Raw genomic sequence first — 24,176 nt, 5'->3', positions numbered from 1 at the left:
TAATCTATCTTACTCTTCTTTATAGCCTTTTTAGTAGCTTTCTGTTGCCCCCTAAAGATTTCCCAGTCCTCTAGTCTCCCACTAATCTTTGCCACTTTGTATGCTTTTTCCTTCAATTTGATACTCTCCCTTATTTCCTTAGATATCCACGGTCGATTTTCCCTCTTTCTTCCGTCCTTCCTTTTTGTTGGTATAAACCTGGATCCTTGAACACCACAGCAGGAGGATTCCGGAGCTACCACAGCTGAGGTGTAGGGAGCATCAATCGGGTACATATTAAGCTTCAGTGTCTTTAAGGAGGTCCATCTTCCAACATCAGAGTATTCCTGGAAGTCCACCTTCTCTCTTCAGGAGGTCCATCTTCTTTCTTCAATGGTGAGTCAGTGATGTCAGGTACCTTTTAATATGGTACCCAGATATTATGGCGTGACAGACGCTAGCAAGCCCACCCCACTTTGGAAGATGGAGCAAAACTCCCAAAAGTAGAATTGATAACTTTGGTGATGGAGGTTTTGGCGTGGTTTCCTGTCAACCCCTGCAGTGGGAAAGACCCTGCCACAGGACATCGTCCCAGATGGGAGATTCCTGCCCCACATTTCTGCTAATCAGTAGAGCTATTGATTAACCAGATGGCATGTCCCATGCAACCATCAAAGCATCTTAACATGATGTGGAGGCACCAGAAGGAATCTAGGCTGCCTAATATTGAAAAGTAGGTGAGATTGGGGTCAACCTCAAAAGGACAGGACCGTTTTAAGTCAAATACTTCTCTTCCTAAATTTGTCAATGTTCCTAGAAAGTAAGAGGCTTATGTTAGCTTTGTGCGCTTCTTAATCTCCTAAAAAGTCTACCTTCTCCTCTTTGCCTATTTACAAATGTCGTAGCATGGCCCCTTTAAAGGGGTGGACTCCATGGACCATGTGGCCAGTGGGGCCAATCGCGCGAGAGCACATGAACCCCAGCCAATAGGGAATTTGTGCGGGGCCCTGGAGGTAGGAGCCCGGGCAGTGTGGACCAGCGAGCTGAAGTGTAAAGACCTGTTATATTGATTTCTCTGTCTGTTACTGAACTGCTCCTGCCCTGCATCAATAAACTCCTTTTGTTAACTACTGGAAGTCTCCAGTGTATGCCTCCAGCCACCACAGCAAATTAACCAGCCCACATACATTCTCCAGTCAAGCGAGTGGATGTTTAACATGCTCCCAAGCCAATTTTAATGGTGCGCTTAACCAGTTGCCACACCCAGGGAGGCCTGGTGAGATCAGCTCCTATTTGTTCATTACTGTGGAGAAATGTTCCATGCTGAGAGCAGAGTGAGAAACCTCAGACATCTCCCACCACTCTGCATATCCACAAACGCAGGCACCTTTCATGCAACACAGCTGTACTGTTATTTCAACACTGAATACTAATACACGCTGTTCGCCTTGAGCTCCTCGAAAGCTGTAAAGGTTTACGCAGCACATCTGCTATTGCAACAGTGAGTCAGCTGATAGGCAGAAATGGACAGCAGGCTATTTCACGCTCAAGGTAAACAAGCGGACAAATACGGAGGAGTAGCTCGTCCATCCAAGCCTCACTAAAACAGTGGGTGAAAATTGAGGATTTCTGGTGTCTGCATAAACAACGAGATGCATTTAAAAAAATTAATCTGCTTCTGCCACCCTGAAGTAACAAACCTAATTCTGCTCACAAAACAGTTTTGTTACCTCCCAAGCGGCGTTCTAACCAGTAAGAAAGGTTTCAATAATATTCTGAAGGTCTCCAGCAAGTACTCTTAAATGTAGACAAATCTTTCTCATGACAATGTAATTAGACACAGGAGATTAAATATTAGAAAAATTCTGACGGCTGGAATCCTGACATGTTAGCTCAGGACTATGATGATGGATGTTGTATTATGAATCCCAGGTGAGGGTTCTGGCACTGGTTCCATTTTTTGAGTTGCGTCAGCGACTGGAATTCTAAGACCTCTTGTGAGCAGTCAGCATCACTGCAATTCACTCCCTCTGCGGATGAAGAGTTGATCGAGTTGAGCAACCGAGTGACCCACCACAACGATGAGCCAAGCAGAAGTTAGACCGGACTGACGCCATCCTGGTCCAATCTGTAACTGGGGTCATCTTGCAGCTGTTGCAACAATGGAGTTTGCTTTGCAACAATGGAGGGGGGGGGGGGGGGCGGGGTGTGACAGACTATCAAGATGTCAACTAAGTGTGGTAGTATGACTAGAGGTACTATGGTACCTGGGAGTGTGAGCTACCGTTTCAGTAGTTATTGATCGCGCATCAATTTAATCAACAAGATTGATGCACCATCAATTGGATTCGAGTCGTAGTGAAGTTCCAAACAACAGGCTTTAATACGCTAGATGTGAGCCCGGCAGTGGTCATACAGAGAAAGTCCGACTGTCAGCCAGTACGAGCTCTTATACCCCGCCTTGTAGGCGGAGCTACCAACCTCTCAGCCAATCGGCGGGGTGTCACATGACCAGCCACAACCAATTGGCAGAGAGGCACATGACTTGCCTGGGCCAATGGGCAGCGAGGCTGCTGTACCAATGGCAGCTTGGTTCTTTGGTAATATGATCTCTCTAGCCATACTACCACATACACTTCTCTGTAATTTGCCTAGATATCTGCTCTTCTTTTTCTCTCAGACTGTCAGGGGGCCTACAGAACACTCCGAGCAATATGATTGATCCTTTTTGGCTTTTAGGTTTTACCCATATGGCTTCAGTTGAAGAGCCTGAACAATCTAAGATGTTGTCCCTCCTAACTAATGTAAGGGTTGATGTAGTTTATATGGATTTCAGCCAAGCCTTTGACAAGGCCCCACATGGGAGACTGATAAAGAAGGTAAAAGCACATGGAATCCAGGGTAACGGGGCAAGTTGGATCCAAAATTGGTTTAGTGATAAGAGACAGAGGGTGGTGGTAGAAGGCTGTTTGTGTGACTGGAGGGTGCTGTTCAGTAGCGTACCACAGGTATCAGTGCTGGGTCCCTTATAGTTTGTGATACATATATAAAATATAGAAGAAAATGTTGGGGGGGGGGGGGGGGGGGGGGGAGGGGATGATAAATAAGGTTGCCCGTTACAAGAAGATTGGCCGGGTGATTGACAGTGAAGAAGAAGGTCTTGGATTATAGGAGTGTAGTAATCCACGGTAGGCAGGAGTTCCATCACCACACCAATATTTATTTACAATAACGATATTACAGGAGTAGCTACAAACAGTGCTGCTAGCAGTCCAGTCAAATTAAGACTGCTCACAAAGCCTACACAGGTGATTATATGGGCCCCCTCAATGAGCTATCATTGAGGGAGCTCATACTCCAATTGGCCAACCAATAAAGCCAATTGGAGTTCATTACAAGGAGGATATAGACGGATTGGTCAGATGGGCAGATCAGTAGCAGTTGAATTTAACCCTTAAAAATGTGAGGTGATGCACGTTGGAAGGAGTAACAAGACAAGGGAGTACTCAATGAATGGCAGAACTTTCGGAACTTCAGAGGAAAAGAGGGATCTTGGGTGCTTGTCCACAGATCCCTGAAGGTGGCAGGACAGATTTATAGAGTAGTTAAGAAGGCATACGGAGCACTTGCCTTTATCGGTCGTGGTATAGATTATAAGAGCAAGGAGGTTATGTTGGAGCTACGCAAAGCTTTGGTTAGGCCACAGCTAGAGTACTGTGCGCAGTTCTGATCACCACACTATAGGAAGGATGTGATTGCACTAGAGAGGGTGCAGAGGAGATGCATCAGGATGTTGCCTGGGATAGAGCATTTTTGCTGTGAAGAAAAGCTGAATAAGCTTGGGTTGTTTTATTTGGAGCAGAGGAGGCTGAGGGGAGACTTGATTGATGTGTATAAAATTATGAGGGTGATGGACATGGCGGATAGCAAGCAGCTGTTCCCCTTAGTTGAAGCGTCAATAACAAGGGGGCATAATTTTAAGGTGAAAGGCAGGAGTGGATTTGAGGAAAAGATTTTTTACCCGGCGAGTGGTGGGTATCTGAAATGCACTGCCTGGGAGGGTAGCGGAGGTCAGAAAACTCACAATCTTTAAGAAGTACTTGGATGAGCACTTGAGACGTCATAACATTCAAGGCTACGGACCAAATTCTGGGAAGTGGGATTAAGTGTAGATTTTGTGTAGGTGCAGGCTTGATGGGCTGAAGGGCCTCTTCTGTACTGTATGATCCTATGATTCTAAGATGGTTTTGGTAAGCACAAGACCATGAGGTTAGAAACCAGTGTGGAATCAGAATCATAGATGGTTGCAGTATGTACTGTAACAGGATCAGGGTAGGTGGAGGTGATTATGACCCACAAAGCATATCTGAAGAATTTAAGGTTCTAGAACAGTTTCATCATAGTTGTATGGTAGTATGAGTTCTGGTGACTGGCTCACTCTGATCAAAGACGTACCAATATTGTGGATCTAGAATTGATTTGTTTTTGGTTGGTCATTCTATTTTTGGTAAGGGTAAGTTTGATAAATGAGCATGTATGCCGTGCCTTTTCTTCTTTCGTTTGCCTCACCAACATCTCCTCAGGCAGTTAACATAATAATAGCTCATTGTCACAAGTAGGCTTCAATTAAGTAACTGTGAAAAGCCCCTAGTCGCCACATTCTGGTGCCTGTTCGGGAATTGAACCTGCGCTGCTGGCCTTGTTCTGCATTACAGGCCCTCTGGAAACATGTACCCAGTTTCCTGCTTATGCCACTTGGAGGGTAGCGAGGTTAAACAGGGAAGACTATCTCTCTGATCTTCTCGTCTCCCTTTGGGAAACCAGCTCACTTCCGCTTCTCAGCTTATTGTGATAGCACGGTTGAGACTACAGCCGTGCTGTGTGGTGATTCATGCCAAAGGCTTAGCCTACAGGACAACTCCTGAAGCACAGTGTCACTGTGAGCGGGATGTTCCAGCTGTTCCTACTGGCAGGATTATCCAGTCCCACCACTGGTGAACCCCCCCCCCCCCCCCCCACTCATGGATTCATCAGTGGCAGAGGGTGTGAACAACAGAAAACCCCGTCGACAGCAGTGGAACAGGAAGATCCCACTGCCGGCCAATGGCGGGCCTCCTCTACCACTGCAACACACACCATGGTGGGGGGGGGGGATCCTACACAGTTTAAGATAAGTGGTCTACCATTCAAGATGGAGATGAAGAGCAATTATTTTTCTCAAATTGTCATTAGTATGTGAAGTCCTCTTCCCCAGAAGGCAGTAGAGCTGGTTCATTGAATTTATTCAAGGGCAGAATTTAACAGGTTTTTGATAGACAAGTGACTCGAGGATAGTGTGGGGGGTAGACAGGAAAGTGGAATGGAGACCACGACCAGATCATCCATCATCTGTTTGAATGGTAGGGCAGGCTCAAAGAGCCGCATGCCCCACTCCTATTCCTAAATCCCATCTTCCAATAACAATCCGTCACACAAGGCTTTGTGCTTGATGCCCTTTCTCCAGGGACACACACTAAGACAAACAACAAGTAGCTCTAGAGGACCATTAACTTGGTGGATGACTCATTTTGGTCTGGCTGGGTCCTGTTGGCCTTCCAGTGCAAAGAGCTGGCCTTCACCAAATGGTACAGTCAGGCTTTCTGCAAGGTCCGGGGCTACAGTATTCTGAGAGACACACTAAATCAACGGGGCAGCCACCACAAAGGCCCAATGGTGAACCGCCACAGTCTAAGGTTCTTCCATCATAGCAAACAGAGGGGCTGGAACCCGAGAATGCACCAGAGAATGTCCGACATGAAATGTAAGTGTATAGTGTAAATATAACTTGTTATTGCAGGGGCCATGAGACACCAGTACGGGCAGCACGGTAGCACAATGGTTAGCACGGTTGCTTCACAGCTCCAGGGTCCCATGTTTGATTCCCGGCTTGGGTCACTGTCTGTCCGGAGTCTGCACGTTCTCCCCGTGTCTGTGTGGGTTTCCTCCGGGTGCTCCGGTTTCCTCCCACAGTCCAAAGATGTGCAGGTTAGGTGGATTGGCCATGCTAAATTGCCCTTAGTGTCCAAAATTGCCCTTAGTGTTGGGTGGGGTTACTGGGTTATGGGGATAGGGTGGAGGTGTTGACCTCGGGTAGGGTGCTCTTTCCAAGAGCCGGTGCAGATTCTATGAGCCGAATGGCCTCCTTCTGCACTGTAAATTCTATGATAAAATGAAACCTCAGAGAGTCACATACTGTGTTGAAAGTAATTGAACCAAATTGCACTTTATGCAGTGTTAAATTTGAGCTGTTAGGCACTGTATCTTTACATATTTTATTAATAAAGTATATTTTTGGAAAAAATAGAAAAAGTCTAACAAACTATTTAACAATGACAGAACCTGTGGGTGGTGAAACTGTCTCCACATGGATCTCGATGTTGCTTAATGATATGTTAAAGGCATCAGAAGAAAAGCTCAAATCAAATTGTTTCAAATTATTCCCCTATGACTCCAGTTTTACCAAAAAATTTTTATCCATACATCTGTCGATCTTTTCAGGCTTTTCAAAAGTTCCCCACGAAAGGCGTTTCCAATTCAAGGGCCGGCAGAAATGTCGATGATAAATCTAACTGCATTGCTGGTGATGTGTGTGGAAGAACTCACTATTGGCATTTATTCAGTGCTGATATTGATGAAGTAAAACAGCACCCTCTTTAGGAGAAGTGAGCTATCATCACCAATGTGTAAGCCCAGCTACATATCCCCTCGAATACAAAAGAGAACGTTTTGCTCTGAAACATATTCTTCACCTTTTGCCACAGAATTATTCCATGAAGACAATTGCTGGGTGTACATTTCTAGTGCAATGAGAGATATTTAGTGAAAGGATTGACCAACAGCTTGATCGAACCTTTTAAAGATGAGCAGAGTTGCAGGTTTCCTGTCATGGCAGCAAGTTATCCTAGAGGCATGGTTGATGTACCCTCTTTAGAACCAGCATTGTGGCGGTCTTGTGGCGCAGTGGATGGAGTCCCTGCCTCTGAGCCAGACACTTCAGGTCGAGTCCCACCCCAGCACCTTTTGGTCAAGGAAGGTGGGTTCATACACTAGTCAGGCATGTTGAGAGTCACCTGAAAATCCTTCTAACATGTGTTATGGGCCAGGGTTTAGAGAATCCCAAAGTGTATTATGGAGATCACCTGACCCACAACTTTTAATAGATTGTGGTATGGGGAGCACACGGCTCACACTACAAGTGTGGTACAGCAGAAATGGACCAGTATTTTTTTTAATAAAACATTATAATGTTTATTCTATGAACTCAAGTTAACCTTTTTAAAACAAACAGTGAACACCTTAGCAACCAGTAAATCAAGTACACCCCCCAAAGAATACAATACTAGGTAACCTGTCCTTTTACACCCAAAAGACTTAACAAACCTTTAAACAGAGCACATCAAGGTTTACATTCAATACTGAAAACATTTATAGTTCTAAATTCACCAAATGGTTAAGAGATAGTCCTTCATTGCAGAGAACAGCAGTACAGCTGCTTTGTCTGACTTCAGCTGCAACACACTGAAAAACGAAACCAAAAAGACAGAGACACACCCAAGCTTTTCTCAAAGTGAAACTAAAAAGCAGAACCAGAGCTCAGCTCCACCAACACTCTGACATCACTGCAGTAACATGAGCAGCTAACCATTTCTTAAAGCGACAATCTCATGACACATGCCAATGGCTGGCAGTAAGAGTGGGACTCCTCGTCAGCCATGCTTGATGTAGAGTAGGACCCCTCAAGCCCCTGTGGTGACAGACCTATGAACCCGTTCCAGGACTTACTAGCTATGGAAACAGCCAAAAGTCTGCATTAGTGCACAAAGGGTGCGGGAAGAGAATTAGAATTGGTAAAGGTCACTTTCTAACAGATTCAGTGCAGGAGAGATGTTAGAGTGCTTAATAGGCCTACTATTATCCTCAAAGGATTCATTCTCACGCCTCATTGATATTTCACTGAACTACTCCGATGCCATTGGGATCCCAGCTTCAACTCTCTTACGAACGACACTAATGTTTCAACACAAGAAATTCTGAAATTCCGACAAAATTATTCCAGTTTTTCCTCAGAAGAACATTCTGCTTAGTTTACTGGTGTGTTTTTTTTTAATCGCTGGAAGCATCAAAGGGAGCTTTATTGTCTCATTGGTGCCGATAGCAACTAAACACAGAGTCCTTGCATCGAATCAACATTCTTTAAATATTCCAGCAAGTCTTTTTGGCAGTTCCGGTCCCTGTAGAGCTGTTGACTGACAACTTCAATAAGGCTCATCATCTATTCAACCTGCAACCTGCCCCATCCCACTGTTGCTTCAGTCATACACAGAGCTCTGCAGTAAAGTCAGGTTCGTTTGCATGTGCGGTATTAATCCAGACAGGTTCCCCAGCTCTCGCAAGGTTTGTTGGGCAATGGAAAGAAAAAGGCGAAGGAGTTGCCAAACAGAGCGTTGCTTATATTCTCCGGATCTACCAACCCTTCCACATCCAATGGGGAGATATCTCAGTGCACATCAGAGAAGGACTAATTCCTCGTCAAATGGGCCAGGCTGATGACCAAATTATGCTGAGGTTGATTGTGACAGATGCTGTAGGCTGTCCCTTCGGTTGGTGGCCTTCTCACCTCTGAGTCACAAGGTTCTGGCTTCAAGTTCCACTCCAGGGATCCAGTGCACAATGGGCGGCACAATAGCACAGTGATTAGCATTGCTGCTTCACAGGGCCAGGGTCCCAGGTTCGATTCCCGGCTTGGGTCACTGTCTGTGCGGAGTCTACACATTCTCCCTGTGTCAGCATGGGTTTCCTCCGGGTGCTCCTGTTTCCTCCCACAAGTCCCGAAAGACGTGCTTGTTCGGTGAATTGGATATTCTGAATCCTCCCTCAGTGTAGCCGAACAGGCGCCGGAATGTGGCTACTCGGGGCTTTTCACAGTAACTTCATTGCAGTGTTAATGTAAGCCTACTTGTGACAATAATAAAGATTATTATTATTATTGAGCACAAAAATCAAGGCTGATATCCCAGTGCAGGACTGAGGGAGTGCAGCCTCGTCGGAGTTGCTGTCATTTGGATGAGTAGGCCTTAAACCAAAGCCTCGTCTGCCAGCTTGGGTGAATGTAAAAGATCCTGTGACACCTATTATCCCCAACATCCTGGCCAAAGTTATCCCTCAGTTAACATTCCAATAAAACAGCCTGTGAGGTCTTTTCCTCTCTTTTATTCCATGCAGAAGGAGGCCATTTGGCCCATCAAGTGTGCACTGACCCTCTGAAAGAGCACCCTACGTAGGCCCACACCCCTACAATATCCCCATAACCCTACCTAACCTGCACATCTTTGGATAATGGGAGTAAACTGGACCACCCACACAAACACGGAGAGAAAGTGCAATCTCCACAGAGACAGGGGTCCAAGGCCAGAATTGAATCCGGGTCCCTGGCTCTAGGAGGCAGCAGTGTTAACCACTATGCCCCCGTGCTGCCCCTTTAGCACATTGTTGTTGGTGGACCGGTGCTGTGCACAAAATTGGCTGGCGCATTTCCTGCATCACAACACTGACTCTACCTCAAAAGCACTTCACTGCCTGTGAAGCACTTTGAGACATCCAGTGATGTGAGAAGAGTTATATAAATGGAAGCTTTTTTGCAGTTGGAGCATCTAGCACTGCAAAACGTTTGGTGCAAAACATCGTGTGAACACAAGGACTAGGCTATCCTGGAAAGACAGGCTGCTCCAATTGTACAGAATCAAAACTCAGCAGAAGGCTATTTTATCGATCCCATCTTCCGAAGCTCGATCCTTCTTCATTATAAAACGTAAAATGCGAGGAAGACTCAGCAACAGCTGTGGAGAAAGGGTTAACAGTCGACCTTTTCCCTATTTTGTTTCTATTTGTCCCTCAAATAGTTTGTTTGAGCTTCAAAATGACAATATTTAGCTGCACAGCAGTGGGCGGAGCATTGTCAACTTCTTTCACATTTAGCACATTGTCCTTGTAATCAGTGTTTATGGAGAGGTCCCGGGGAGACACAGAAGCGAAAGGTTCTTTAGATTTTTCCCAACTGCCAGTAACGTGACTCACTTATGTGAAGCCCAGAGGCTAAAACATAAAAATAAAGGCACCACAAACATTTAAAAAACAAGGGGGTATGCATATCAATCGCAATGCCTTGACCATGCGATTGTTCAACATTACAATCCTATTCACTAACGTACTGTAATAGCTGGCACGGAGCCTACAGGGTGGGAATGGTTATCGTCCCCGTGGTCCTTGCGACTTCAAGCACCCTCGCTGGGCGTGGGGATCTCTATTGACTCTGTATAAAAGGTGGGTCAGTTAGGTACTGACAGGAACCTGGTAGAGATCTACTGGGCAGTGGAAATATCATGTGCAAATAAAACTACATTTCTTTATTTTTAGTCGGTTGCCTCCCTATGTCCTTGTTAAACTCATAACTCTAGGAAGCCATAAATATTTATACTGCATCGCTATGTTTTTTAAAAATTAAGAGTACCCAATTCATTTTTTCCAATTAAGGGGCAATTTAGCATAGCCAATCCACCTAGCCTGCACATCTTTGGGTTGTGGGGGCGAAACCCACGCAAACACAGGGAGAATGTGCAAACTTCACACGGAGAGTGACCCAGAGATGGGATTGAACCTGGAACCTCGGCGCCGTGAGGCAGCAGGGCTAACCCACTGCGCCACTGTGCTGCCCTCTGCATCGCTATGGTATGGCAATCTAGAGGCTCCACAATTGCTGGAGTGGTCAAACAAGCTCCTTGTCCTCACTGTACTAGTTGAGAAATCAACCAACGGGTTTCTTACCCACTCTACTAGCCTCCTTTCATTGGTCAATATCTACGTTGGGATTTCTACATGTCTACACCCTATAAGACTGGCCTTATCGGAAATCTTGCAAATATGGCCCGGCCATTTGCTCACTGTTCACGCTTGTCGGAGTAAGGTGCTTCAAAGCTATCCTGCGGGATAAAGGCTCTTCAATCAGATCATTGGTCACTGCATATTCCGCAAGTTATGAATGGAGCCAAGGCGGCCACTTACAGTTCTGAAAAGATGTGTCAAAAAATCCGAACAATAAACAAAGCTAGCCATTTCGTGCTCTGCTATGCAGTAAGAATATAAGTGGTATTCCCTACTAGCAGGATGTTGCCATCAAGACATTCTGCCTACCTCACAAATAAGTAAAGTCGTACATGAATTTCAGTGCCAGTGTGATGCCAGGCATGGAGGCTCTAAGTCCCAGTGGCTGTTTGCAACAGGCGAAGGACTGACCGTACTCAACCAGCCCATGTTTGCAAATCTCAGAACATAGTGCCAGATGTGATTTTGTAATTGGGCAGCACTTACTGAACAATCCCAAGTGTGCTAAGAATTACACTCATTAATGCTTGCTAGAAGCCACATACATTTATATGTAGAGCATTGTCTGCTGCAAACAGAAATAATGGGCTAGATTCTCTATCCCGCTGCGCCCGATTTTTGGTTTAGCACACCAGCGAAATGCTCCATTTTGCCAGCTGGTCAATGGGGTTTCCCCCAGGCTGCAGGTAAAATGGAGCACCCCAACGGCAGAGAATCCAGCCCAATGTGTCCAGGCATTGTGCCTTTTTCAATTAAACAAAGGCACTAGGCATAACAATTTCCTGGTGCATTCCCCATGCCACAACCTTGACCCATCAGAGTACACTTGCTTTTTCTGAATTTAAATGGAAGTCATCAGAGTCCATTTGCCAACCAATCAGCCCCCTTTTCTCATGTGATATGAATTGTTGTTCCCTTTGAAATTTGGTGTTTATATAATTCTCCTGATGAGTGCCAGATGAAAAGCTTTGACAGCATGTGTATTTTTCAGTACTCAAGTTCTGTACCACCAAAACAACTTGTTAAATAAATGCAATTGTCGGGTCCATATGACATGAAAAGAAATCCAAAACTTTATTATTTTGCCTGCTTAAAAAATGGACTTTCTGCTGAACCCAAAAAGATGGCTGCTACAAGTCCTATGACCAAAGCATTGGTCCTTTGTTCTGGGAGCTACCACCTGGAGTTACAGGAAGAAAATATTTCTTCTCTTAGCCTGTGGAATCTCACACTTTATTGGAAACACCTATTGTCACCAGCAAAAGCAGAGGAAGTGCGAACGAAATGGCTCCCCAATCTGAACTATCAGAAATGAGAGGGATTGAAACTCAGTATACTGTTTTTCTCCAAAGGAGGAACAATGGAATTCTGGTCGGAAGCACAGCACAGAAAGTGACTGTGAACCATTAGCGGGCCATGTCACACGATCCAAGCCTCTGGACCTTTGGACAGGATTAACATTACATCATTTGACTCACTAGCAGACTGCCGTTTTAACATCAACTGCAGAGGACTCCAGCACCCCATCTGAGCCATCAGTCAGTTGCCATCTCTCAATTTCACAAAGCCTGCAGGAATTTAAAAGTCTCTGATCAACACATGCCGAGCGGTCAAGAGATTAAAAAGCCCAGCATGTTATTCGTGTTAAGGATTTCCACATTGCATCTCCAACCAGAACCCCACTGGGCCTGAACTCAATCACAAAGTAAATAATCTCTGGACTTTGACTTCTGGCACTCAAATGAATAAATATTCATTTCTATGACTCTTGGGCTGACTTTAAAAATATCCATAGGACTGAAACTCTTTTTTCTATCCCTTCTCCATGCTTTATTGTGTGTGTGTGTGTGTGTAATGGAGAGGAAAGTTGTGAACACCTCTCCCCTGGGTTTTAAATGTAGAATAAAAAAAATCATAACCCACGTTTGCTGAAAGTTGTTAGTAAGCTGGATCACACAAACCAAAGGTTTGGGAAAACACCCCACCGCATATTTCAAAAATAATTCAAAACGCTGCTGCTCATGTACAGTTGGTGAGTACGGGCAGCACGGTAGCATGGTGGTTAGCACAATGGCTTCACAGCTCCAGGGTCCCAGGTTCGATTCCTGGCTTGGTTCACTGTCTGTGCGGAGTCTGCACATTCTCCCCGTGTGTGCGTGGGTTTCCTCCGGGTGCACCGGTTTCCTCCCACAGTCCAAAGATGTACAGGTTAGGTGGATTGGCCGTGCTAAATTGCACTTTGTGTTCATAAATTGCCCTTAGTGCTGGGTGGGGTTACTGGGTTATGGGGATAGGGTGGAGGTCGGAGGTGTGGGATTGGGTAGGGTGCTCATTCAAAGAGCCGGTGCAGACTCGATGGGCCGAATGGCCTTCTGCACCGTAAATTCTATGAGATTCTATGAGTACCGTTGCCTGTCTCACTCCTGCCCCTGTTAATGTGGAACAGCAAAGTTCAGTAGTGCACAGCATAAAACTGAATAAAAAACACAAGGTCGGCTATAATCCTCCGGTACACGCCACAACAAGAACACAATCCTAAAGATCGTGATGGATCTCATATTAAAACACAGATAGGGCAGCAGGGTGGCACAGTGGTTAGCATTGCTGTCTCACAGTGCCCAGGTCCCAGGTTCGATCCCGGCTCTGGGTCACTGTCCGTGTGGAGTTTGCACATTCTCCCAGTGTTTGCGTGGGTCTCGCCCCCACAACCCAAAGATGTGCAGGGTAGGTGGATTGGCCACACTAAAATTGTCCCTTAATTGGAAAAAATGAATTGGATACACTTAATTTAGCCCCCTCCTCTGCTCCATGGCATCCAGGAGCGTGCCGAGGTCGCCATCGCTGAACCTTGGCGCTGCGTGGTGGGCAGCCATCTTGCAAGGGTCGGCTGTGTGTTGGGTGAGAGGAGGGGTGAGGGGGTGGAATGCGGGGTGGGGTGAGAGGTGGGGTGAGGGGCGGGATGAGGTGTGGGTGAGGGGGTGTATTGCTCCACCCCACAACCCACCCCCTCATCCCCATCCGCCTGTCGAGCCATACATGCTGTATTTTGTCTTGCAGGACCACCCAGCGATGGACCCGGCCCATCAGGCACACCCCGCCCTCGCCAAGGCAGCCATCCCCCAGGGACTCAAGCACCGACGGGGAGGGCAGCCGTAACAACAGCCCTCCGGCCGAACCAAGCCAGGAAAACACGACCCAGGGGACGGAAACACAGGGGACAGGCAGACAGGACACCACAACCCAGGGGACCAACACAGAGGGTCAGACACACAGCACACCACAACACAGGGGACCCCGGACTTTAGGTCCGATGAGGACATAGACTTCCCGCCACTGCTGTCTCCTACACCCCCCACCATCGCAGAGACTCTCACCTCGGTTCGGCTCTTTAGCGAGGAGGTTTCTGGGACACTCACTGGTGAGCACCACACAGCCGTTCTGGAACAGCAGGTGGAGGTAGGAGCAGCCGAGGGGCCGGACGGTCAGACGGCAGACCGGCCCGAGCAACCAGCTGCCGCCCAGACGGGTTCTAGGTTCCTGGAATAACCACACCCACCGGTGACCCGATGCAGTCAGAGACCCAAGAAGTGAGATGGGGATGATGGCCGTGCTGGAAGCAATGGGGGTGACAGTGTCGGACATGGGTCGGAGTATGCAAGGCCTGAGGCATTCTGTGCACGCGGCATCCATGGCCCAGGACAGGGCTGCCCTTTCACAGGCAGCCATGAGCCAGAGCCAGCTGCAGACCGCAGCGGCGCTCAGCACCGTGGCCCAGTCTCAGCAGGCCATGGCCCAGTCTCAGCAGGCCATGGCCCAGTCTCAGTAGGCCATGGCCCAGTCTCAGTAGGCCATGGCCCAGTCTCAGCAGGCCATGGCCCAGTCTCAGCAGGCCATCACTGAGAGCATCGGCACCATTGCCCAGGTGTTGACCAGCGTCGCACAGACCCAGACAGGGATGACCTGGTCCCTGAGCTCCATGGTTGCAAACGTGCATACCCTGGTCGATCCCAGAGCGGGCCTCCAGGACTGGCAGTGCCAGGTGTCGGGGGTGCTTCGGATGTTGGATCCGCTCGCACCCCCATCCAATTGGGCACCCCGAGGGAGGAGGAGGTGCCGGGGCCTGTTCCGGGTCCATCTACAGGGGAGGTCCCGGAACACCGCGACACCTTGGACTCTCCCCCACCGTCCCTAGTGCATCTGGTGGGCAGCGGGCAGAATAGGGTGGCAGCACACCATCCCGGTCGCCCAAGGCACAGCCTGGCCCATCCAGGCCTGGCCGCCCCAGCAAACGAGCACCAACAGGGACCTTAGTCTCAGGGCAGGAGTAAAGCAGTCCACCTCCACTTCTGCTGTACCGTCTGAGGAAACACCGAGACGTAGTCATAGGGCCCGTAAGGCCAGAAAGGTAGACACCTGGTATGTTGCCATTCTGATCTGCAGGGGGTGGAGATAGACCAAGTTTCATCATGGCGCATACCCCCCTCCACAACCAGGTGCCATGGTTTACATGGTAGCCCCGGTTGGCAGCTCGCACCCCAGCCACGCATATACCCACCCCCGCCTGCCCCCTTGGTGCCCCGACTCCTGTCACCCATTCCTCCTGCCAGGGCCACCGTTTGATGGCACTGCCCTCACCGGGGGCTGCCGTGGGTGCAGCCCTGGATCTACCCGCCGGTGGGTGTGCTGACTGGGCGGCTGGATGGGGGGGGGGGGGGGGGGGGTGGTGCCTTTGGGGATAGGGGCTGGCACCCATCCGGGAGGCCTGAGCTGAGCCAGCACCTGTGATGGGTGCCCATCCGCCGGCGTCATTGGCGTCCGTGGCGTTGGCTCCGCCCTGTCATGGCGGGCGGTTCCCGGCCATCGCGGATGTCTGCTCCACTCTCCTCCGGCACCCCCCCCCCCCCCCCCCGCCCCACCCCCGCATGCCATGCCGTATCGCCATCCTGAGGGTTCCCCACGCCAACCCCTACCTCCTCCAGCCACAGCATCAGCCTGCGTGACAGGTTACGCTTGTTTAAACCATGTTAGAACCAGGCCAACGGGGCTAGGCTCATCCTGGCCGCAGTATATTTGGGGACCCGGAGTATCGCACATCGGGCCACCCCTCGCGATTCTCCGGGCCATGTGGCACCAGCCGCGTTAGCGCGGTTTTACCCGGTTCGGAGGTTTGCGTCGCGGAGTCGGTACAGCGCCGCGGCTGTCTCAGTGTGAACGCCAATTTGCCAAGCCCGCGCAGGCTTGGAGAATCCCAGCCCTGATGACTGCAGTTTATTGGGCTCATCCAAAGAGCTCAGGTATTTTAAAATAAAATCTAATTTCACTTGTGTTGCGATTCCGGGTCAGGTGGGGCTGGAACGGACCGTGCATTATCCCTGGGTGTCATGACAACAGGCATCACCACAATGAAATCTGTCGGTATTTTGGGAGGCTGAAGGCCAGCCATTATAGTTTATTCTAATACATCAATACAGAAATGTGTAATGTGACACAATGTGGGCAGCACGGTAGCATGGTGGTTAGCATAAATGCTTCACAGCTCCAGGGTCCCAGGTTCGATTCCCGGCTGGGTCACTGTCTGTGCGGAGTCTGCACGTCCTCCCCGTGTGTGCGTGGGTTTCCTCCGGGTGCTCCGGTTTCCTCCCACAGTCCAAAGATGTGCGGGTTAGGTGGATTGGCCATGCTAAATTGCCCGTAGTGTCCTAAAAAGTAAGGTTAAAGGGTGGGGGGTTGTTGGGTTATGGGTATAGGGTGGATACGTGGGTTTGAGTAGGGTGATCATGGCTCGGCACAACATCGAGGGCCGAAGGGCCTGTTCTGTGCTGTACTGTTCTATGTTCTATGTTCTAATTCTGTCAACTTTCCCATCCGTTAATTCAAAGTATTTTGATTGGTGGAGGGTCATTTGTAGATGGGAGATCTCAGATGATCTGGTTTGCTACTGCTGTATCTGAGACACCCTGCTCAGCTATGTGGTATGTCCCTGTGCCTGGGGTGGTTACAACACACCTGGGCAGGGCACACCCCCCGATCCCTGACAAGGGCAATCTGTCACCCAGGCACCTTGGCACTGTCAGCCTGGCACCCTGGCAGTGTTCCCAAATTTCACTACTTCTGTCGGAGGATTCTATGGTCAGAGTCATTCTGTGTTGTGGCTATTATAGCATTAGGAGACAGGGATAATTTTCAGCCTCTAAGTATTTTGCTTCTTTCTCCACCTTAATGGTTAATTTGAGAGTCAAAATGATGATAGTCAGTTGCACAGCAGTGTGCAGCACCTTTCTTCCATTCCGTGCACCGTCCTTTGTATCGGTCAGTATGGTGAAGTCTGGGGGAGGGACAGAAGCTAAAAAGCCTTTTAGTTCCCTTCATAGCCTGGTCCACAGATCATGCTGAGAGTCTTCCCCAAATTTTGTGTTTTTATAATTATTAAAGATCTGCATCCAATAAATAATTGATTGGTAAAATATTGCAGAGAAAAGATTAACAGCTTTTTGCGTGTTGATTCACAATACTTTTTGGAATTACTTGGGATCTGTCAACTCCTACTCAGAACACAACAGCGATAATACTGTCATGTGAGAGTACCTTTAAAAAATGGGTGTTTATAAAAGGGTGTGTGTATAAATATCTGTAGTGAGAGTACCTTTAAGAAATGGTTGTTTATTACTGCAGTGATGTCAGAGAGTGGGTGGAGCTGGGCTGTCTGACAGCTTTTTACTTTTGTTTTAGGCTGTTTGCTGCAGGGTGTGTTTTAGTTTAGTTTTCAGATAGGATAGCTGCAGTCACAGCCAGAAGGTGTATGAATCGCTCTCTGTAACCTAAGACTGTAAATCGATCCTGGTGATTTAAAACTAATAGCAGTAGTGACTTTAACCTGATGTGCTTCTGGTAAAAGGTGTTTTAAGTCTTATGGGTGTTAAAAGGAAAGCTTGAAGGATTACTTAGTGTTGTATTCTTTGGGTGTTGTATTTGAATAAATGGTTGCTAAGATGTTCACTGTATGTTTTAAAAAGGTTAATTTGAGTTCATAGAATAAACATAGTTTTGCTTTAAAAAAATACTTTTCCATTTCTGCTGTACCACACCTGTAGAGTGGGCCGTGTGCTCCCCATACCACAATCTATTAAAAGTTGTGGGTTAGGTGAACTCCATGATACACTTTGTGGTTCTCTAAACCCTGGCCCATAGCAATACCTTATTTTCATTATTTACCTCTCTACCTGTAAATCATGAATGATATAGAAGTACCACCTAAAGATTCCCAATTTACCACAACTTACTAAGGCGGGCCTAGCCATACAGACTGTTATATTCTGTGTTGTGGCTATGGTAAAGATGCACACAGAACATTTAGTTCTTTGACCAGTAAGACAGTTTATTAACAAAATGAACATGTGGAAAGATAACTTTACAAACTATAATACAAACGATAACTAAGCTACTTCTAGTGCGACTGTCCTCTAGTACGAATTACTACCAACTATCGGATATCTCACATCACATGGTGGATCTCTATCGCCACCTGCTGGTTGGAGGTCACATCAATAACTATATACTTTAATGAATAACTATGTGCATTACTGTGCACATGCATATCACTACATGGGGAATAGGAGGAGGCTATTAAGCCTCATAAGTCTGTTCTACCATTTACTTAAAGCATGGCAGATCTTCACCTGAACACTCAGATCCATCAATTCACCTCATCTTATCCGGCACCTTCTTGGCATCTTCTCAAATCTCATTTATTCATCTCTCTCTCCAGTTTCCTGTCTACATTCCCGAGCGGGGATTTTCCCTGTTATCGGCAAAGGCAGATGTGAGGCGAGAAAGGCGGAGTTGAAGCAGCCAACAAAAATGGTGGTTTTCACCGCCATATGGTGCAGCACTTAAAAGAAAAAAGTTGAAGTCAGAGGTTCCACTTCGTATTGCTGGAGGGTGGCCTCTGATTTGCCCACCCCGCCATCAAATCAGATGATCCGGGTGCCATTTTTTAAAGCCAGCCCAGAATACAGCTAGCAAACCAGGAAACAACCTTCACCCTGGCACCTCCCTGGCACCCCCTGGCAAGCCACCATTCTGCTGGCACCCCTGGAAATACCCTGATCTCAAGCTGGCACTGTCCTGGCACTACCTGGGCACCATCTAAGCACTACCCTCTCTCCGCGATCGCCACACTCGCCTCCGAGATCCCCGGGTGACCTGCTCGTCAGGTACACACCTCAGACCAGTTGTGCTTCACAGCGTTCTGACATCATGCCACCAAGGATGGGTTTTTTTGACATGGGGGATGATTTCGGCATATGATAACTCTTTATTAATTTATTATAATATTGCTCCTCACGTTGAAAATTGGGAAATGAAGCCCGCCATTGACCGGTGGAGTGTGTGGGGGACAATTGCTTCCTGGTTTGATGTCGTTGCGATACGTGGCTTTGGCCTTCTTTTCCGCTCCTGCTGCCAAACCCGCCCACTGCCCTGAATGTCAGCAGGAAATCCAGGCCTCTCTTTCTCACTGAAAACTGTGTGTGTGTGTGTGTGTGTGTGTGGGGGGGGGGGGGGGGGGGGGGTTATGGTTATGGTTATGGTGGTTATGAAGGGTCATTCTCTTTTTAACTCTGTTTTACCTTTCCACAGATGTTGCCTGACCTAGCAAGTGTTTTCCAGCATCTCCTGCTTTGATTTCAGTTTCTTTCCTCCTTCCGACCTTTCCTCCTGTCAATATCCTTCGAACACTTTTGTTAAAACCTCTATCCATTATTGCTGCTTGTGCTTATTGCGCTGGTGCTCAATCCCTGCTACCGTCTTTGGCTCTGCTCAATCCATTCTGCTCTTCAGCCTTTGGAGTGCCTTGTTCCTGCTCCTTCCCTTCATGTTGGCCACTATGATGTCTTGCAGACTAACCTCATTGTACCAGGTCAAAGGTGGCACAGTGGCACAGTTGTTAGCTCTGCTGCCTCACAGCACCAGGGACTCTGGTCGAATCCAGCCTTGGGTGACTGTCTGTGCGGATTTTGCATGTTCTCCACGTGTCTGTGTGGGTTTCCTCTGAGTGCCCCTTTGCCTCCCACAATCCAAAGATGTGCAGATGAGGTGGATTGGCCATGCTAAATTGTCCCTAAGTGTCAAAAGGTTATGTGGGGTTACAGGGATAAGGCAAGGGAGTGGACCGAGGTTTGGGTGCTCTTTCGGAGGGTCTGTACAGACTCAATGGGCTGAATGGCCACCTTCTGTACTGCAGGGAATCTATTATTTGATGACAGAGCCACAACATGTTTTTGCAGAGTTGTGTTTCATTGTGGCTCCTGTTTAAATGCTGTATAATACTGTGTTCTGTTGTAAATGTTATTTAGATATTTCACAGTTGGAGGCTATTTCATATTAACTTTCATGTGATAATTAATTAGCGTCCAAAGCAGAAAATCTGCTCAATGGGTGAATCGGGTGCAAACCTTGAGCTTTGCGCACGAGCAGTGGGAGAGCAACCACAATCCGGAGTGAGGCCACAGGCAGAGTGAGCTTTAAATTTGGGACTTTGAAGCAGAGTGGGAATTCGGTGCAGAGTGGGAAGAGATGTTATTTACGTTTTCTCCTTGCTTTGTAACTTTTAAATCTTCAGAGAGTGTTCTTGCCCTGCTGAAGGTATGGCTATAAGGGAGAGAACTGATTGGTAAGAAATGGGCACGGTCGGTAGCTTTCATCAATTATAGTTTGAAAATATCTGTTGTTAAAGTGGAAGGGTTATAATTGGTAGTAACAAGGACAAGCAAAGAAGGGCCATAGAGAATTGGATTTAATCTAATATCAATTATCTTTGAATGATTTAATGTAAAAGGGTAAATCGTGGCATGAGAACTCAAAGCCTTGGTTTGTTCCTCTTGCTGCACGTGGGAGGCCAGGAACATTTCCAATGCCCAGGGCCAGCATGTGTGAAGCAAGTGTCTCTACCTACAGCTCCTGAAAGCCCGGGTTTTGGAGCTGGAGAGGCGGCTGTGAACAATGTGGAGCATTTGTGAGGCGGAGAGTGTCGGGATAGCACGTATAGAGAGGTAGTCACACCACAGGCTCAGATGCTACAGGCAGGAAGGGAATAGGTGACCACCAGGCAGAGAAAGAGAGCTAGGCAGGCAGTATAAGAATCTCCTGTGACCATTTCCTGCAAAATAGATATTCCGTTTTGGATACTGTTGAGGGGGAAGACCTCTCGGGGAAAAGCAGCAACAGCCAAATTCATTGCACCAGAGTTGGGTCTACTGCAGAGAGGAGGGGTAAGAAGTGTGATAATGCAATAGTTATAGCGGATTCAATTGCAATGGGAATAGACAGGCATTTCTGTAGCCATAAATGAGACTCCAGGGTGGTATGTTACCTCCCTGGTGCAAGGGTGAAGGATGTCTCGGAGTTGTTACAGGTCATTCTAGAGGGGGAGGGTGAATAGCCAGTGGTCGTGGTGCACATCCGTACCAATAACATAGGTTAAAAAAAGGGATGAGGTCCTGAAAGTAGAATATAGTGTTAGGGGCCAGGGTTTAAAACACCAAAGTGTATTATGGAGTTCACCTGACCTATAACTTTTGGTTGAATTTAGCTAGGATGAGCACAAGAGCCTTCACTTGAGGTGCGATTCATCAGATCTTTTTAGACACTTCAATCAAATTAAGCTTTATTCTAAGAACGTAGTTAACATTTATATATAATCAAACAGCAAAAAGTTTTATCAATTACACGCATAAAGCCCCCACACAGCTACAGTAATATATGTATAACACTTAATGAATTCCCCCTTATCTGTTCCAATTCAAAAACAAAATCCCATGAAGCAAAAACCCCCTTTTAGGGGCATGACCCTGTACTCTGCATTCTCACTTGACTAAGACTGGCTTTTCCTGAGATTGTGACCCCGTCTCACTAGCAGGTTTAAACCCTTCCGGAAAGCAAACTATAGCTTTTAAGTTACCAAAAGAGCAGGTAGCTATTAACAATGGTCTTTCTTCTTGGAACAACTCTTTAAAATGAAAATAGAGAGACAGGCCAAAACACTTCTCTGTCTGGGTCCGCAGGAGCCAAATGTGAAAGCAAAACCAAAAAAACAGCTCACAGAGCCACAGCCCAGCTCAACCCACACAATGACATAACTGAAGCCATGTGATAAGCCAAAAACCTTTCTTAAAGGGACACTCACATGACAATAGGGAATTAGGAAGAAAGTTGAGGAGTCGGACCTCAAAGGTAGTGATCTCAGGATTACTACCAGTGCCACGTGCTAGACAGAGTAGAAATAATACGATGTATCAGATGAATACGTGGCTGAAGAGATGGTATGAGGGGTAGGGTTTCAGATTCCTGGGTCACCTCCTCTCCCATTGACACATGTTACCAGAAGTATGCACCATCTACAAGATGCACTGCAGGAATGCACCAATACTCCTTAGACAGCACCTTCCCAACCCACGACCACGACCATCTAGAAGGATGAGAGTAGCAGATCCATGGTTACACCACCACCTGGAGGTTGCCCTCCAAGCCACTCCTGACTTGGAAATATATTGCCGTTCCTTCCCTGGCGCTGGGTAAAAATCCCCTCCCTCACAGCACATGGGAGTACCTACACCAAACGGCCTGAAGCAGTTCAAGAAGGCAGCTGACCACCACCTTCTCAAGGGCATTGGGGATGAGCAATAAATGCTGGCCTAGTCTGAGACGCCCACATCCCATGAATGAATTCAGAAAAATTAAATTTTGCCAAATGCATTTGATCTTAATGGGGCTGGTTTAGCACAGTGTGCTAAATAGCTGGCTTGCAATGCAGAACAATGCCAGCAGCACGGGTTCAATTCCCGTACCAGCCTCCCCGAACAGGCACCGGAATGTGGCGACTAGGGGCTTTTTACAGTCGCTTCATTGAAGCCTACTTGTGACAAGAAGTGATTATTATTATTATTATTATTATTAAAGAAAGCACAAAAATAACAAATTAATGTGATTAAAAACTACATCTGATTTAATTCAGGTTATAAAACACAACTGACTAATACAGTTTATGACAAGACAGCCTCGATCTGACTGGAACTCCTGCTAGGGGATAAAACAGTACGAGCCACTGAGCGGTGCTATGGAGCATATCATTCTGCTGAGCCAATGTGTGCACTCAGTGGAAGGTGAATGAGCAGCACTTTAGGGTGGAATGAATTATTACTACACTTCTACAAAGGTATTTTTCCAGATAAAAAAAATTTCTTCAAACATAATCTTATTTTGCAGGGGCATGCTTTTTTTTTCAAAAGAATGTCTGTGGTTAAATGTATTCTGCACATTGACAGAATCTGTTGTAGGCCTTTGTATTCCCTCCAGCTGTATTCACAAACTAACCTGCGCAGAAAGTGATACTGTTGGGCTGGTTTTCAAATTTAGGCTGCTGGAAACCAAGGCCTACTTTACAAATTGCAAATCGGCGGGTTTGACAGGTTAGGTCCGTAGAATTGATATTCATATGGATATGTACTGTAGAACTTTATGCTGTTGGTCTTTAAAAATATTTAATGGCTCTTAGAATTCTATTGTGGAAATTCTAGGGACTCACTCGTTCACTGATAATATGTTTCGGGGGTGGCTGGGGGGCGGGTTAGTGGTTGGTTGTGAGGTGCCTGACAGCAAATTATTTCTGTAAACGGGGAACTGGTCCAATTAAGTTAGTCCTGAAAATGTTTTTGTCACGGTTTGGAAATTCAGTGAATAACCAAACCGCCACGAGTTGAAATTATGAGCGAAGATCTCCCAAAAAATGACTTAAGTGTGATTGTGGGGAGGAATCATGGGGTGATTTTGGCCTGGTGCATGGGCGTGATCCAGATCGAAATTCACCCACACTTAGCCATTCTTTTCCAACTTGGAGAGATTCTCAGTGAAAACTCCGAAACTTAGAATGCGGTCGAACGGCCTCATCGCGAGCGACTCGGTGACTCAATGAACCTGTTAAGATTTGCAGAGCTCAGTATGCGTCGCAAGAACTAACGGGATCTCCTGAGACGTTGTGATCTGGATCTCGCCCTCACTGTGTGAGAGCAGATTTACATATTTAAGTGAGCAGTTTGGCTCACTTAAATATGCCGCCGCCTGATACTCCCAATGCCCAGGAACGAACTCCCACACCCGGGAAACCTCACCATGGTGCAGTTTAGCACTGGTCCACACAAACATGGACCAGGCGTATCAGCACCTGGGGGGTTCTCCCAGGCTATCAGAGGCCCCTGAGTGGTCTGACTCTGGACAGTGTGGCATCC

General features: G+C 47.2%; 1 protein-coding gene across 4 annotated transcripts in view; it reads left to right on the top strand.

The window, feature by feature from the left end:
• The first annotated feature begins 257 nt into the window (after positions 1-257).
• The window catches only part of hyi (hydroxypyruvate isomerase), a 67,581-nt gene continuing 43,662 nt past the window's right edge, over positions 258-24,176 (top strand). The window contains exon 1 of one of the 4 annotated variants that reach the window (XM_038793977.1): positions 258-375. Coding sequence is in view for 2 of the 4 variants with exons in the window: in XM_038793978.1 (XP_038649906.1) it covers positions 23,059-23,107 (49 nt within the window). In the remaining 2 variants the exon portion in view is untranslated. Of the gene's footprint in view, positions 376-22,911; positions 23,108-24,176 lie in introns of those variants that run through there. The other 3 variants (XM_038793978.1, XM_038793975.1, XM_038793976.1) reach the window with 3 other exon arrangements.

Source organism: Scyliorhinus canicula, chromosome 4 (genome assembly GCF_902713615.1).
Source record: "Scyliorhinus canicula chromosome 4, sScyCan1.1, whole genome shotgun sequence".
In the NCBI taxonomy this organism is placed as follows: Eukaryota; Metazoa; Chordata; class Chondrichthyes; order Carcharhiniformes; family Scyliorhinidae; genus Scyliorhinus; species Scyliorhinus canicula.
This window is presented reverse-complemented; position numbering and strand designations above follow the sequence as displayed.